Source organism: Agelaius phoeniceus, chromosome 28, assembly GCF_051311805.1.
Source record: "Agelaius phoeniceus isolate bAgePho1 chromosome 28, bAgePho1.hap1, whole genome shotgun sequence".
Taxonomy (NCBI): domain Eukaryota; kingdom Metazoa; phylum Chordata; class Aves; order Passeriformes; family Icteridae; genus Agelaius; species Agelaius phoeniceus.
In genome coordinates, this window is record NC_135292.1 from 3177598 (window position 1) to 3194958 (window position 17361).

Here is a 17361-nt window from a genome sequence, read left to right on the forward strand (position 1 = left end):
GGTGCTGGGGCCCCCTTGGGCCCTGGGGCTGATCCCTCAGGGGCTGTAGGAGCTCTGCCCTGGCCTTTGCCTTCAGCTTGGCCTTTTGCTGCTCCCTTCTTGCATTCACCTGCTGGGCCTTTGTGCCCAAGTGCTGCAGGGCCTTCTTCTGCCCCTCCTGCAGCCCCCCTCAGTGCCTGGGGGTGCTTGTCTTGCTTTACAAGACAGACGTCTGCTTGGGAAGGCAGAAAAAGCCTCTCTTGGAATGGAGAATGGAAACCCCTCCCTCTTAATTTTTAGGATAGTGAAATCAAGGGGCTCTCAGGAAAAGATATGGGATTAGGAATAACGGTTCTTTACTAGTGTGTATAATATAATAATAGTAGTGTGTATAAACAGCTCCGGCAGTGCCAACAAACAGAGCCCGGAGCCGGTCCCGGCCTTTCGGCTGCGGCGCTTTCCCCTTGGGTGCAGTTCCGGGCACGGCCGGCAGGGGCGCCGGTGGCTCCCGCGGGGCGGGGCAGCGCATCCCTGCCATGGGAACCTCTCTTCACGGCAATAGAGCAATCCCTTCATCTAACTCTTTCACTTTTTTACCTTCTGTAGCCTTTCTCCCGTGTTTTGAGAAAGAATTTGGAGAGGGCTGCCTTTTAACTGAGCTCCTAGTGTTTCGATAAGGTGCTTCCTGTAGAGAGAGGGGTTTTCCCTGAACAGCCGGAGCTGTGGTTACCAAGGGGACGTAACTCAGAGCAGGAGGGGTCAGGGGAGGATATCCCGCCGAGGCTCGGTCGGAGTGTGGGCAGGGTCTGCTGCCGGAATCGCCAGAGGGGGATCTTCCCGTGGAGGCCGAGCCGGAGCGTGGGCAGCCCCCACATGGCTTATGGCGGCTGATCCGGCAGCTCCCGGCAGAGAAAAGGCAGGTGGGAGACCCCGGCAGCAGCAGCGGCGCTGCCCAGCGCAGCTGGCACGGGCAGGGCAGCCGGGGATGGGATGGCTGGGACCCGCCCTCGGTGCGGTCGGCGCGGTGACCTCGGCCCACGGGGCAGGACAGAGCAACCCCATCTTGCCCAGCATGGCCGGCAGAGCGGCCGCGGGCCGGGCAGTGGGGCCAGGGCACACAAATTCACCGCCAGCGCCGGGGCAGGTGGAGCTGCCCTGGGCAGTGAGCCCGCACCTGGGATGGAAACCGGGGCAGGCGGAGCTGAGGCAGGCAGCGAGCCGGGACCCGGGACAGGCGCCTCGGCCGCCAACGGAGGGGGCAAGAGCTGCAGAGGATCCCACTCTCTTTCTGACTTTTCCTCTTGTTCCCCTCCCTTTCATTTCCCCTTTTTATTTTCTTGTTTTTTTCCTCGGGTGTTTCTGATACTTCAAAGATTTTTATTCTCCTAAAATCTCCTGTCTAACATATGGCATCTTCTCTTTCTTCTAGATTAAATGGGTTTTTTTCCAAATAAATCCAGAACCTAACAAATCCAATGCTTGGATATTTTGAAATGGTCGACGAGCTAACTCATGACCTCCTGATGTTGTTTTTTCTCATCACCTTTTTATTTATCCTTTGGCAAATTAAGCATCTTTCAGTGACTTGCTTTGCTACACCAAAAATCCCAGTGCACCCAGAATTCCTTAAAAAATGATCACACAAAGCTTGAGTACGCCAGTGGGGTTTCTGATGCACGTCTTCTAATCTTTTCCTAGTAAGCACATTTTATTAAGTAATTGTCTTCCATGTAGAAGTTTCTATTTCCCTGATTTATCTTGTTCATTTCCTATCTTGTTTAATTCTTTTTTCTCGGCTTCCCTAAACTTTGGAATTTCCAGTTTTTCCTCGTTTGGAGTTAATATTAACATAACTCTTTCAGTTCCATTTTCTGCTGCATCCTTAGCTTTGTGATCTGCCCCCAGTTTGCCCAGTTTGCCTCTCCTTTGGCCCGGGCCGGGTTCCCCCCGCCCGCAGCAGCTGGGAGCAGCCGAGAGCCCCGCGCTGCCCATGCCGACCTGGCCCGGCTCCATGGCCGCTGCTGCCGCGGGCTGCGAGGGCTGCGGGAACGGGGCACCGAGGGTGTGGCTGCTGCTGGGGGAGGAGGAGGAGGGAGGGAAGGGCAGGGATGGAGGGGGAGGAGGAGGCGGGGTAAGGGGGGAGGAGGGGGAGAAGGAATGGAAGGGGCGGGATGGAAGAGGAGCAGGAGGTGGGGATAAGACAGGGGAGGAGGAGGAGGGGGGATGGAAGAGGAGGAGCGGGAGGAGAAAGAGCAGTGAAGGAGGCGGGGTTAGGGGGGAGGAGGAGAGGGAGGTGGAGATAGGACAGAGGAGGAGCGGGAGGAAGAGGAAGAGGAGGGACAAAGGTGGATCAAGGCTGAGCTGCGGGAACCACGCGGTCTCGATCCCTGCCTGAATTCGCAGCCCCCACCTGTGGGATCATCGCCCCCCCCATGGCTCCGGTGAGTGTGGAGGGGGAGCCCGGCCCGGATATCCCGGGGGATCCCTGGGTTGGGTTTTTGGGGGATGTTTGGAGAATGAAGAAGTGCAAGGCTGAGCGGAAAAGGCCCCTCGGGGGGACATCGGGGGGTGGCGGTGGCGGCTGCCGGCAGAGGCAGCCTGGAGGAGCAGAGCCCTGTGTGCCCCAGGAGGCCCAAGTGGGGAGGCCAGAGAGGGGGGAGCGCCGCCATTGGCGGGAGCCTCAAGAGCCTGGAGAGGGGCAGGGGGGACTCCTTGGAGCCGCTGCAGCGCAGAGCAGAGAATGAGGGGAGAAGGGAGCCCGGGAGCCCAAAGAGCCCCGGCATCCCGAAATGGGGAGAGCCAAGAGGGGGCAGTGCGTCCCCGGGTGTGCCCTGGGGGGATCTCGTTGCCCTTGCCTGTGGCACGGAGGCAAATCCCATGCTGTCCTTGTCCTTCCTCACCCAGAGCAGGAGCTGAGCATGGCGAGCAGGGAGGACAAATGCCCGCGGCAGAACCTGGTGGCAGAGGCTGTTTTGAGCGGCTCCACGGCGCAGGAAGCCAACGGGGAGGAAAAGGCCCAGAGATGCCGCAGGAGGAGGGGCTGCAAACGCAGATGGCGGGGATGTGAGGGGGAAAGAGCCAGCCTGGGCTGGGAAGGCGGCCGGAGATGGAGCCAGAGCTCGGAGCTGGTGCTCCATGAGCAGCTCCATGATAGGGAGAAGCCCCACATGTGCGTGGAGTGTGGGAAGAGCTTCAGGTGGAACTGCCACCTGATCAGCCACCAGAGGATCCACACTGGGGAACGGCCCTACGAGTGTGGGGAGTGTGGGAAGAGCTTCAGCCGGATCTCCAGCCTGATCGTGCACCAGAGGTCCCACACAGGGGAGAGACCCTATGAGTGCTCCAAGTGTGCGAAGAGGTTTCAGACCAGCTCCCATCTCCTCCGGCACTATCAGAGTCACACAGAGGAGAGGCCCTTCCAATGCCCCGACTGTGGGAAGGGATTCAAGTACAACTCCACCCTCGTCAGGCACCGGCGCATTCACACTGGGGAGAGGCCCTACGAGTGTGATAAATGCAGGAAGAGGTTTCTGACCAGCCCTGATCTCGTCCTGCACTATCGGATTCACACAGATGAGAGGCCCTTCCACTGCCCAGACTGTGGGAAGGGATTCAAATACAACTGCACCCTCGTCAGGCACCGGCGCATCCACACAGGGGAGAGTCCCTACGAGTGTCCCCAGTGTGGGAAGAGCTTCTCCAGCAGCTCTCACTTGACCCAACACCAACGGAGGCACCGGTAAGGGAAGCCCTGCGAGTGCCCCGAGTGCGGGAAGAGCTTCGTGCGCTGCTGCAGCTCCATCCCCCACTGGAGGAGGCACTTTGGGCACAGCCCTGGTCACTCACATTCCCTGTGATCCATGTTGGGAACACACCTGGCTGCTTCTCCTTTGTTTGGCTTTAATTTTTGCTCTTCTCAATATCTTTGCACTCCAAAAACCAAGAGGGATTGATCTGTCACCTCAAAACCACTCAAATCCCACTGAAAACAGCTACATTTTAAGCCATAAATGCTCAATCCCACTTCAAATTGCTTGTTCCCTCCTCAAAAAAACTCAGTCCCAGGATAAACTTGCTCAGTTCCACACCCATCAGGGTGAGATGGGGTTAGAAGGAGATTGGGAGAAGTGGGATCCCAATGTGGAGCAGTGGGATGGGGATTGTGTGGGGCTGGCTGTGTGGGATGTATTTGATAGCAAATAAAACTTTCAAGAGGTCCTGATTTCTGTCCCGTTCATTTTCAGTCAGTTCTGTTTGCAGAGTGCCACCTTGTCAGCTGATTAAATTCCTATAAAAGTCCTATTTTTTAAATCATCCAACCCAAACAGTACAAAAACCAATATCCAAGTAAAGCCACTCACCTGTAATTAAATTTTTAAAAATTATTTTAATTGTTTTTGAGTATCTAAGGGTGATAAAGTTTAATTGTTTGGTTAAAATGTCTGAGAAATTATACTGCTGTTTGGTTTTGCGTTTAGTATATTTGTAATATGAATTGTTTCACTACGGTGTGTTAGATTGTATGCTAGTTTTTTTAGATGTTTTTTATCTAAAGTATATTAGTCATCGAGTTAAAACTTTCAAAAGGGTTTTCTTGGTATATAACTTGTTTATTTATATGCATTGGTAATATTATAGCAACAATTGTTTTTTTTTGGGTTGAACCATTGGAATATTGTAAGGAAGACTTGAGATTTTTATATTTAATTTTTATTATAATTTTTTTAATTTTAATTATTATTTCTTTATTTATAATTCTAATTTTTTTGAGATGTGTCCTGGTTTAGGGCAAATTTGAGAGAAAAACCTCCACGGGGGCCCCTCCAGAAAGCAAAGCCACAGGGCCCTCCCCCCAACCGGTTTGGGAGGGATTGCTCAGAGAGAAGTGGAAAGAACCTGTTCATTTAACAGGCACAGCACCCCCAGCACACAAAATGAACAATACCCATGACACCGCTCTTTCCCGGCTCTGCAAAGGATGACAAATTCAGAAAGTCTCTCTTGGGGGTGGTCGCTCTGTTCTCAGTCCCTCTGGCGCTGGGGCAGCTGCTGCAGCCACAAGGTGCAAACTCTCGGTGTTTCCCAGGTCCCAGTCCAGAGCAGGTTCAAGTAATTCTGAAAAAAGGAAAGGAAAAACAGTCCAGGGAAAAATTCAGACTGCTTAGCTAAACTAACTAATGAGCAGAAGCAAAAAGCGAGAGCAAAGCAGGAGCAAGAGCAAAGCAAAAAGCCAAGCAAAAAGCAAAAGCAGCACCATGTACTGCCCCGTCTCTGTGTCCCACCAGCTGTGGAGGAGCAGGCTGATAAGAAACCAAAACAAAACTTTCACTCTTCAGAGCCAGTCTTGAAGGCACAGAACATAATATCCAGCATGAACAGAAGACACGAATGGGGATACAAGCATCGTAACGTCACCCTAGGACAATGTCCCAAAGGTCCGTTTGCTGTAGATGGGATGACTTGCACGTCAGTGTTTTCCAAGGTAGCTTCTGCTGCTGCTGCCACACCGACTCCTGCGCTCCCTGCTGTGGCTGATTGAAGAATGTCCAGGTTGTGGGGGAGCATTTGTGTCACGGCGCGCCCCCTTTAGCGCTCGGTTCCGCGGGTCCCAGCGGCTCCGTCTCTCTCGTCTGTGGATTTGCATTCGCCGCTTTGGTGCCCGTGCTTGTCACATCTGCTGCACTTTCCCTTGGAACCAGTAGCTGTTGCTGTTTGTTACTTTTCTTTACGGCTCTAACTTTGCACCCGTGGCTGCCACACCGAAGGCAAACTCGGTCGGGGCCGTTTTCTCTGTGCTGCACAAGTGGCTCAAGGGCAGTTGCCATTGCGTTGCTGGATAGGTGGCCTTGTCCTCTGGAGCTCCTACTCCCAAACAAGCTTCTGTCATGTCTGCCACATTAGCTGTTCTGGGCAAAGTTTGCAGAATCCTTTTGGAGGTGAGATTTGCATTTTCTACTGCTAATTGCATTCCTAGCACAGCTTTAACCTCTGGGCACATTCCTGGAGCCCAAACTACTGCATTTCTGAGGCGGTCTAGGAAACTCATACAAGTCTCATTTGCCTCTTGTCCAATGGGGGTATAAGATGGAGGTGCTAGTCCCATATCTGGAAATGCATGAGAAGCCTCTCATGCAAGTTTCTGAGACTGTTGCAAAATAGCAGTATGCAAACGTGCTTGAGCTTGCGGGTCAGCAAAAGGGCCTCTCCTCAGCATCATTTCTGGGGGGCCAAGCTCCCTAGGGTCTCTTTCTAAGGGATTTTGATTATTTTTACCATTTCAACACTTTCTGTGTGTCCCTGCAAGCAAGAAAGCACCACAGAGCCTCTCCCTCAAAGCCTTGAGGTAGTGCCAAGGCAGAACTTGTTCATGCTCTTTTCCCCTGGTGATTTTCTACTCCCGTCCAGACTCTGATAGCAAAGCCGTGCTGGTGACAAAAGATTGACCTTGGCATCCTGGGGCACTTTCTGGGTGGGTGTTTGAATCTGCTTTTCCAGGCCTCGGGCTGAGCAGGGTGAGGCCGAGGCCTGGGCCCCTCCAGGCGGCGCCAGGAGCGCCCGGGGCAGCGGCGAGGGGCGGCCCTGAGGGGCGGCACAGGGGGCATTTCCCCCGAGCGGGCGGGCGGGCGGGCGGCGGGGAAAGGCGCCCTGGGCCCAAGGGCAGGCACAAGGGCCCCGGCTCTCTGCAGTGCGGGCGGCCCAGCGCCGATCGCTGCTCCCGGAGCCGCTGCCAGGGCCGGGTCTCCTCCCCGCCGCTGACCCTGCACCTGCAGCGCTGCCTCCGCCTCTGCCGGGCTCCCCGGCACGGACGGCAAGGACGTGGACACGCTGCAGCAGGGGCCCAGCAGGGACACCCAGATGGTGCCGGGGCTGCAGCTCCTCTCCTGCAAGGAAAGGCTGACACAGCTCGGCTTCTTCAGCCTGGGAAAGAGACCCAGCCTTGATCCAGCTGTGGCCTTCCAGTACCTGAGGGCAACATACAAGAAAGCTGGACAGGGACTTTGTACGAGGGCAGGCAAGGACAGGACAAGGGAGCATGGATCCAAATGGAGAGAGATTAGGTTTAGGTAAGGGATTCAGAAAAAAGGCTCTCCTGGAACAGGTTGCCCAGAGAAGGTGGGCATGTCCCGTCCCTGACAGTGTTCAAGGCCAGGCTGCATGGAGCTCTAGACAAGCCGGTCCAGTGCAAGGGGTCCCCAGCCACAGCAGGGGGGTTGCAGCCATGGGATTTTCCAGATCCCTTCCAAGCCAAACCATGCCACGACTCCATGATTCTGGGATACTTCCCCTCCTCATCCTCTGGCAGAAAAAGAAACTTGGCCACAAGTTCCACACTGCAGACCATGTCTATTGGCAGCCTGCAACTGTGTCAACAGAGGATGAAAAGAGATGACATTACTGACACGATTTTCCTTTTCTATTTGAAAAGTAAATGCTCTGCTCCTGTCCACTCTGGCAAAATTGTCAGAAGAGGCAATTGTTCCCCATGAAATGCTTGGTCTCATGCAAAGAGGAAAGAAGCCAGAAGCCAACACTCTTCGTTATTGCTACGTTGTTTTCTTTGGTTACTTCTCTAATAGGAATGACTTTGAGGTGTGATTTGTTTGTTTCTCTCTTTCGTTCCTGATGGCATCGCGGTCCCCCCGCAGCGCAAGGGCGCCCTTGTGGCCCTGGAGCTGGCGCTGCTGTGGAAGGTGTCGCGGCCTGGCTTCCGCGGCGTCGTGCGGCTCCTGGACTGGTTCGAGGTGCCCGAGGGCTTCGCGCTGCTCATGGAGCGTCCGCAGCGCTGTCAGCACCTCTGGTACTTCCTGCACGAGCGGCGGTTCCTGACGGAGCCCGTGGGGTGGGGGCTGTTCCGCCAGGTGCTGGAGGCCATGGGGCACTGCAGCAGCCGCGGCGTCCTGCACCCCCACATCAAGGCCGAGAACGTCCTCGTCAACCTGGCCACGGGCGAGGCGAAGCTCATCGACTTCGGCTGCGGCACGATCCTCCAGGACACGTTCTACACCCGGATGTCAGGTGAGCCCAAAGCCGGGGCCCAGCTGGGCAGCACAAGTTCCTCCCTTGGTTGGCAGAGGGGGAAGAGGGAGGGAAGGAAGGAGGCAAGGAAGGAGGGGGAATTCATCTTCAGCCAGCTGCAGCCAAGTTGCTTTTTGGCAGGGCAGGGGCTGGCTGTTTTGGGACAGGAGCTGGCTGGGAGGGAGGGAGCAGCATGGGCCTGATGAGCTGTGCCCGTGTCCCATAGGAACGCCGGAGTACAGCCCACCGGAGTGGATCCTCTTTGGCTGCTACCATGGCCAGCCAGCCACCATCTGGTCCCTGGGCATCCTGCTCTATGAGCTGCTCTGAGGGCACCTTCCTTTCCACACCAACAAGGACATCGTCCGGAGCCAGCTCTTCTTCTGGCCCTGGGTGTCTCAAGGTGGGGATGCACCTTCAAGGCACGAGGGGAAGAACGGGGTTGGGAGGGGCGGCTGGCACATAAGCGTCCTGCTCTTGCAGCTGGTGAGGAGGTGGATCTCCTGGGCTTAGCTGGAGGAGGTGGCACCTGTGCCTCTGTGCTGGTGTCCTCTGCAAGAGAGGATCGATAGGAAGCTTTTGGCTGCAGCTCTGAGCACTCCTGGTGTGGCCTGGGCACTGTGGAATGTGGGAGAGCATGGACAGGAGCCTTGTCCCGCTGAGCTTTGTAGACAGTTGGCTGGCTGAGAAAGGTCACGTCAACATAATACCCCTGGTTAAGCAAGAAGGAGAGAAGTCTAGAAGTCAGCAGTCAGTGTCCATATAAGGCAAGGACATTATGCCCTTGATGCAACAACAGGATAGGGAAGAGGCTCTTTTGCCAAAAATATGAAGAGTAGTTTCAACAGAATAACCACAAGAATGCAGAAGTAGGCGTAGTTGGCTGATAAGTAACTAACCAATAATGAGCTCTTCTTTGCAATATGTATGAGCTTTATTAAATCCAATATAAATATGTGTGACTCTCAATAAAGTTCGAGACTTGCTGATCAGTCATATTGCATGCCACATTTCTCCTGCCGATCCGACACAAACCCAAACTCCAGCCCTGGGATACCCTATAAAAGCCCCACGGCCCTGCCTTTGCCCTGTCTTTCGGGGGTCAGAAATGGACTCTGGAGCTTTCTGAAACCCAGACCCGTCTCGTTTGTTCCCGGCACCGGCAGCTGCAGCCTCCCTGGACACCATGAACTCTGGAGAATGGGGGCAGCCAGTGGGGACAGGTCCTGGACTGCAAGATAAGTGTGTGTTCTGTTTGCCATCTGTCAGTGGTGGGGCAGTTATCTTCTGTTCATTGGGCAGTTTCTCTCTTCCACAACCAATCCTCCCTCTGGGGAGGTGTGTTCCATTAATAGGCCATTAATTATTAATTATTAATCTTCTGGTAATGGTCCACTGAGTGTCACTGCATGGCTGATTAAATGACATCATCCCATTGGGAGATGCTCCGCCCAGGGGGAGGAGCCAAGCATTCCTACCTGGACAGAATCTGAGATTTGGAACACTGTAGGCAGCCTTTTCCTCCTGGATTCCCAGAGGAGCAGCTGTCTTTCTTCTCCACGGGATTCCCAGAGGATCAGCCTTTTCCTCCTGGATTCCCAGAGGAGCAGCTGTCTTTCTTCTCCACGGGATTCCCAGAGGATCAGCCTTTTCCCACTGGATTCCCAGAGGAAGGAAGATTCCCAGGCCCATCTACAGCAGCCCTGGACCTTCAGAGGAAAACTCCACCCTTCTCCAGGATCCCTGCTCCAACAGAGCCACACCTGGCACTGCAGGAGGGCTGCAGCCACCACTGAATGGGACTGCTGCCAGCACCCTGACCCACAGGGCGTCAGGTCCTGTTCTGACTCTGTCAGTGGGGTTTTTTTTCGTTTGTACTACTGCATTAATATTTTTATTTTTTCCTAAAAAAGAACTGTTATTCCTATTCCCATATCTTTGCCTGACAGCTCCTTAATTTCAAAATTATAACAATTCAGAGGGAGGGGTTTACATTTTCCACTCCAGGAGAGGCTCCTGCCTTCCTTAGCAGACACCTGGCTTTTCAAACCAAGACAATAACAAAGTTACTTTAACACCACAGATAGAAAATCCATTTTAATCTCTGCAAAAAGCCAATATTATGTGTCCATAACAATAAACCTCTCGCTGAGTGATGGTAGATGTCAAAGTAACTTTGTTCTAAAGATATAGTTTTTATTTCTGTTGTTAATTAAGCTTAGTGAAATAGCTGCTTGTGTTAAACTGCCTGCTTGGATGGGATAACATCCAATGCACCCAGGATGAGGACACCTGTACAGATCTGCCAACTATCAGCACTCCCTGTCTGAAGTGAGCTACACTTTGGTAACATCTCATGTTTTATGCCTGCAGTGGGTGACCAGATGATTTAAAATGCTAATGAAATAAACAACAAAGATTTAAAAATGCTCATAAAATAAACAAGAAAGGTCATTTATGTTCCTCAAAATAACAACAACAACAACAAGTTCTGGTTTAATGAAAGGTGGAATCTGTTGCTCTTAAGAGCAAAGATTCATAGCTGGAATAAAGAGTGTTCAGCCCAGCTGTTTCTACTATGAGGCCGTATTTCATCCCCCCTGAAAGTCCTTCATGTTTGCACAGAAAACTGTCTCTGCACAGCCCAATAAATTCCATCACTTCAGCTGGCCAAACAACCACTGTGGTCAAGTGGGGTCTGAGCAGCTTCCAGGATCCCAAGCAGCTTCAGAAGCTTCATTTTACACCTCCTCTTCTCCCAGTGAGTACCCAGCACCACCATCACTGTGGACCCATAGCTATGGATCACTGGCCTGGCCAGCACAGGGCTAATGTTTGCATCAGCCAGGAGGAGCTGCTCTGCCTGCCTGTCTGTCTCAGCCTCAGCCCTGAGACCCCAAATGCCTCCATTCTGGCCCAATCCTTCCTGGTGCTGAGCATAAGAACTCGTGCAGACAAGAGCAGGGAGGGAATCTCCCCAGCCGTTTATCACCTCAGCAACAAGACCTTGGTACCAGGCTGTTATCTGTAGCAGAAAGCAGCAGCAGGAAGGAGACACCAGATCACCAGCCCCAGGCCATGGCCCTGGTGCTGTCCTTACCAGTGATCAGTGTCTGCAGCTCTCCAGGAGCTCAGGGAGCAGGGATGCTCCTCACCATCTCATCTTACCCATGCACCCAAAGCCACAGCCAGCTGTGTGCTCCTGCCCACCAGCACATGCCAAGGCACAGCGTGGGATTCTTGGGGAGGTGTCCTCTGCAGGGCCAGGAGTTGGACTTGGTGATCCTTGGGGGTCCTTTCCAGCCCAGGATATTTTGTGATTCTAAGGCTTTGGCCAGCCCAGATTTCAGCCACCTCCCTGATCCAGGTGTGATTGACCCCAAACCAGATCTTGCCTCTGTCTACCCTCCAGTGCAAGGAACATGTTGCATCTACCCCAGCCCCCTGCTTGTGTCTGATGGATCATGCTGACCTTTTCAACATATTTCTTGGAGTATTAGAAAACATTATATGACAAAAACCAAACAAACAAAACAAAACAAACCCAAAAAACAAACCAAAAAACCAACAGACCAGCCCAAACGAAATCAATTTGGGTAATGATGGCCTTTTGTTCCAGTTTATCCTGCACCAAACTCCACAGATGCTAACTCTGAACATTTCCCAGACCTTCACAGCAGAGCTTGGAACTGTGTCTCTGATTTCTTGGTTGTTTCATGACACATGCATTTCTCCTATATAATCCCAGTGTTTTGCTTAGAAGCCATATTATAACTGGGAATCAATCTTCTTCATTTGAACATCTAGGACAGCTTCACACATCATTTCACCATTAACTAGGACAGACTCAGCCTTGCAGATCTTTCAGGTTTCAAGCCTGGCTGTGTTGTTTCAGTTCTTTGCTGCTGCCTGTGTTTTGTGAAAAAAAAAATTAAATAACCAGACGTTGGGACTTTCTGTTGTGGCTTGAAGAAGAACACAGGTTGTTTCATGCCTGTTGTGAGACTTGTGTTACCCGGCTCATTAATTCACAACAGTTCTTGTTTTCTCTGCCTTTTTCACGCTGATGTGATACATTTGTGAAGTCCAGGGTTGTACTGCAAGTGATTAATGCTGCAGTAAAGTCTGATAAACTGAGATTCCAACAAAAAAGTGTGAAAAATGTAACCTCTAAAGTTCTGAAAGCTCACATATGACAAAACCCTTAAATCACCCCAGAGGCAGTCATTATGGTGAGTTACTAACTAGATTATGCAGCTGCATTTGTCATCATTTCCCATTACGTAGAGAATAAACCTGTCAGGCTGATTTATGGCAGAGGGCTCCACAAGATGGGAACTGGCACCTGTGCTGTTCTGTGGAAAACGATGAGAAATGCTGTGTCTGCTCAAGTGCTGAATGGAAAAGGAAGGAGGGGAGATAACTGTTCTTTGAAGGCACTGATTCAGGGACAAAGGCTTCAGAGAGGAGTCATGCTTACACCCATGGGATGGCAGGAAGAGTATCCACCAACCTGTCCCAACAGCAGCAGCAGCATCAGAATGCGTTCTCCACAGGTGGAGGGAAGAGAGGAGAGAGGAGGTCTTTTGAGGGGACCAAAGTCAGTCATGGAGAAATCCTAGAAGCCTGGAATGGTTTGGGTCACAAGGCATCTGAAAAACCATCTTGTTCTAACCCCTGCTGTGGGCCGTGACAAACTGAACAGCCGAATGCCTGGCTACTCAGGGCATACTCAAGGTTTTGGATTCCATGCCTGTGCATCTACCGTGGAGTAGCTGGGTCTGCTGGGAGCAGATGGCATCCACCTGAGCTCAGAGCAGGCCAAAAGATGGGCAGATGTGGGACTGAGCAGGGCAAGGGACATCCCTGCACAGCAGCGCTCTGACAAGAGTAGCAGTGGCCTCCTCTCAGTGCCCTTCCCCGAGCAGCAGCCGCTGAACACCATGGTGGCTACACAGATGCTTTTGGCTCTGCAATCCCTTTGTGCTCAAAGGCCACGCTGGGCATTTCAGCTGGGCTGGAAGGTCTGGCTGGGCAGGGAACAGGCAAGAGGCACTGCTGGTGTGAGCTCCATGTGTTCACTGGGGACACAAGGAAGATTCTGTTCATCCAAAGAAAAACACAAGCAGCCAGTCCCTGCTAACACAGCAGTGCGACTCTGTCCAGAGCAGCTCAAATTCTCTGCCAGAACCATCCCCCTGCACCTTCTTGATCTGAAGGGGACTAGAAGTGGTTTCACTGCAGTTCTTTATTTCTGCTGTCTGATAATGGGAAGGTTTCACAGAAGTCTTGGATGGACTGGATCAGGGAATAGTCAAGCAAGAAAAACTGAGCAACCATCACCCAACCCCACTGACAGAAGAACAAGTCCCATTAGGAAAAGCACCTCAGGTGTTTTCATAGTTGATAATATGTATCCTACTCAACATTATGGATTATAATCTTTTCCATTTGGAAACTTATCAGAGGGGACTTCTGCCTGCTTTGTGAAGGGAGCCCCTGGGGCCCATCCCCTCCCAGAGGGGCTGCACTTGCTGCCTGCCGGGGCTTTCATTGCTGGGCCCACTGGGAGCCCCTGAGCTGGGCTGGGCACCAAGGGCAGGGCTGGCCCGGCTGTGATGCCTCTGGCCCCTGTGACACCAGGGGCAGCGTGTCACAATGGGGGCAGCTGGAAAAGGCCCCCGCAGGTAACGCTGGCCCAGCACAGCCTGGGCAAGCGGTGAGTGCGCACGTGGCGGGGCTGGGCCGGGCCAGGGCTGGGCCACAAGCGCCGCACCCGGGCCTGCATTGTCCCCCTGCAGCCAGGGCCAGCCCCTGGGGCCGGCGCCTTGGCCGGGGCACGGGGCTGCTGCTGCTGGCCCACTGGCACAGGCCCTGCTGCCTGCCAGCTGCCCGGGGCCCTCTGCTTCTGCCCTCACATCCCTGCGCCTCCGGGCCTCACTTCAGCCCCCACAAGCTCCCTTGGGAGCCCCAGTGAAAGCCTTGTCTCTCTCCTCCTGCAGACCATGGCGCACAGAGCAGTCCTGGCTGGGCTTGTGCTGCTCCTCTTCCTGTTCCCACTTTCCGTGGTGGACAGATTTCACGGGGATGGGCAGCCCCGTGCAGAGGAGATGAAAGCGGCCCCCCCAGAGCCAGCTGAGCCTGGCTGGGGACCCTGGCTCCTGGCTGCCTTGCGCTACCTGCACCAGCTCTGGCAAATTGCTCAGCCGCTGCTCCTGCTTTTGGGCTGGTGGCTCAGGCGCAGAAGGGCATCCACGAGGCAGAGAGCAGCGGCCCAGAGAGCTGAGGAAAAGGCCAGAAGGAGGAAGGTGGAAAGCGAGCGGAGAAGGCGGCTCCTTAGGAAGAGATTCAAAGACATGGAGCAAATGCGCCGGGCCACGAAAGAAATAGAAAAGCAAATGGCCAGGCTGATTGGAATGAATAGGGATACAAACAGGATGCTGAAGGTAGGCAGGGCAGGCTTTTGGAGGAGCACAGGCAGTGGCTGTGTGAAGAAAAGCTTCCTGCTGGAGATGCTCTCTGGGCCGGCCAAGGCGAGCCGCACATCTTTGTGAGCAGCCGGCGCACAGAGCTGCGCTTGCTGCCCAGCACAGCCCTGCGCCGGGGCACAGGCTCCGGGCTCCTGACACACCCTGCCCCTCTGCCCTCTCTCTCCTCACGGGATCTGTAGTAACTGCATCTCTTTTAACCCTTTCCCATACAGAGCCTTTGCATCTGCTCAGAGGAAAGCTCCATCTGAAGGAATCAGGCCCAATGATTGGAGATTTATTCAAATTCTTAAATAGTTTTGAAATATTTAAAATGTTTTCTTTAAAAATAATTGTCTTTAGCAACATTTTCAAAACTTTTTATTACTATACTGTAGATTAATACTCTTGTAAGATAACATAAATATTTTAATATTATGTAGTAATAAATAATGGCACTTTTCCTTTAGATTACATGGAACTTATAATTCTTCAAAATTACCAAGAATTATTGCAGCTAACCATACCTGAAGTATACTTTCTTTTTATCTAAACCAGCAAATGTTGCTTAATCTCCATGGTCCAATAATTATTTTGTGTCTTGTTTAATATTCATATATACAGTATATAGACTGTCGCTACGAATGCCTATAATCGCAATTGGTTAATTGAAATTACACTCTCTGCCCTCCTGTCTCGGGAGGGTGACTTCCCTCAGGCAGCTGCAGTCCCTGTCAAGATGCAATAAAGGCAATGCCTGAACAAACGCTGTGTCTGTGAGTGTCCATGCTGGACTCAGGTGTCAGCTGTGGGGAATTCCTGACACAGGGGCACCACAGCAGCCCTTGGCCATGCAGAGGCTCCTTTCCTCCCCTGCAGCAGCTGCTCCTTTGGTGCTGTGATCCAGCCTCTGCTCTGCGCGATGCCAAATGCAAGAAAACCAGGAGTGCCACCACTCAGACTGTCACTCGGGTCCCTGCAGAGCTCAGGAGCCACCATGGCTGTGTAGGTGTGGAACCTGCAGTGGGCCATGACAGCAGGGACAGCAGGGACAGCAGGGAGAGCAGGGACAGGGGGACACAGCACAGCAATCACAGCCCGGCTGCCCTGGGACAGGCCCGGCAGGCGGACAGGACACGGGGCAGGCAGGAGTCCCCATCCTCTCTGTGCCCTCCTGAACACAGGCACATAAGGGACAGGGGCAATGGGGACACAGCCGGCCCCTCTCCTCTGGGAATATCCCACCTGCCCAGGGGCCCTGACAGAACGCAGGGGCTGAGGCTCTGCAAGGGGAACCCAAGGGTGAGCAGGAGGACCTCCAAGTTACATCTGCCCACATTCTGCATGCAAACTGCTGCGTGGAGGAGAAAACCAGAGGGGCCTTGCCACAGCAGATCCCATCTGAGGGAAGTTGTTCTCTATTCCTGCACACGGGTGCCCCATGCAACATGGAGCACATGAATGCACTTTGACACCAGATTCTCAGCCCTGCTCGAGCGCTCTGGCACAGCAGGAGCGGCCATTCCCTAATAACACACGGGTTTGCAACTCTTGTGCAAAGCAACACAAATTGTCTCTCTCCTCCTGCAGACCATGGTGTCCAAATCAGTCCCTGCCCTGCTGGTGCTGCTCCTCTTCCACTTCCCACGGCCCGTGGTGATCAGTTGGGATGAGGATGCAGAGCTGGGCAAAGAAGGCCTGGAGCAGGCTACCCCAGAGGCACCCGAGCCTGCCTGGGGACCCCTGCTCTGGGCAGCCGTGCAGCAGGGGCCGTCCTGGGCTGCTGCTGAGCTGCTCCTCCTGCCTTTCTTCCTCTGCCCAGAAGGGCGCCCATGAAGCAGGGAGCAGAGGCCCGGAGAGCTGAAGAAGAGGCCAGAAGGCGCAGGATGGAAATGGAGCAGAGAAGGCTTCGGGTGTCTGGGGAACATTCCCGGGTGTCTGGGGAACACTCCCGGGTGTCTGGGGAACATTCCCGGGTTTCTGGGGCACATTCCCGGGTGTCTGGGGAACACTCCCGGGTGTCTTGGGAACATTCCCGGGTGTCTGGGGAACACTCCCGGGTGTCTGGGGCTCTCCTGGCCCCGTTCCCAGCCCAGGTTCCCGGGGTTCAGGAGCTGCCCTGGTGCCCGGGCCCCGCGACATCGCCTGGGTGCACTTGGAGCCCGAGGTGCAGGCGGGCGCCGCCCGCGAGGCCCTGCAGGGCTTCAGCATCACCCAGAGCAGCGCCAGGAAGATCTGCGCCAAAAAGGGACCCAGCTTCCCACCCAAATCCCCTCTCTCCATCCCAAATCCTTCTTTGTGCATTCCAAATCCTTCTTCTTTCACCCCAAATCCCCTTTCCCAGTCCCCAGGGATTTTGGGGCTCCAGAGGGGTTATTGGGGTTTTTCCCAGCATTGTACCCAGGGTCTCTCTGCAGACATTGCACCTGGAGCTGCCCCAAATAACCCCCAAATGACCCCAAATTTTGAGACTGGGGGTGTGGGGGGGCTGATACTAAAAGTTGGAGTTTTAAGGTGTTTGACCCCAAACTTTGGGAATTGGGGGTTGGGTGGGGTTGATCCTAAAATTTGGGGTTTAGGGGATGTTGACACCTCAGGGTTTGGGGATTTTTGACCCCAAACTTTGGGAATTGGGGATGTTTGAAACCCCCGGGTTTGGGATTTGGGGGTTTTTGTTCCCAGGATTTGGGGTTTGGGAGTTTTTTTCCCCAGGATTTGAGGATCAGGGGGTTTGACCCCCAAACATTGGGGATGAGGAGGGTTGGACACCCCAGATATTTCAAACCCCAGGAGATGGGGATTGGGGCTTTAGACCCCAAACTTTGGGGGTTGGGGGTGTTTGACACCTCAGGATTTGGGATTTGGGGGTGTTTGACCCCAGACTTTGGGAACGGGGGGT

At 53.6% G+C, this 17361-nt stretch overlaps 2 protein-coding genes across 2 annotated transcripts in view; one reads left to right on the forward strand and one right to left on the reverse strand.

Moving 5' to 3' along the window:
* The window catches only part of LOC143696053 (uncharacterized), a 1205294-nt gene that overhangs the window by 1022997 nt on the left and 164936 nt on the right, over positions 1 to 17361 (forward strand). The window contains 1 exon segment of the mRNA XM_077191259.1: positions 3098 to 3495. Within this exon segment, the coding sequence (XP_077047374.1) occupies positions 3098 to 3495 (398 nt within the window).
* LOC143696057 (uncharacterized) overlaps positions 1 to 17361 on the reverse strand; it is a 244020-nt gene that overhangs the window by 137490 nt on the left and 89169 nt on the right. The window lies entirely within an intron of this gene.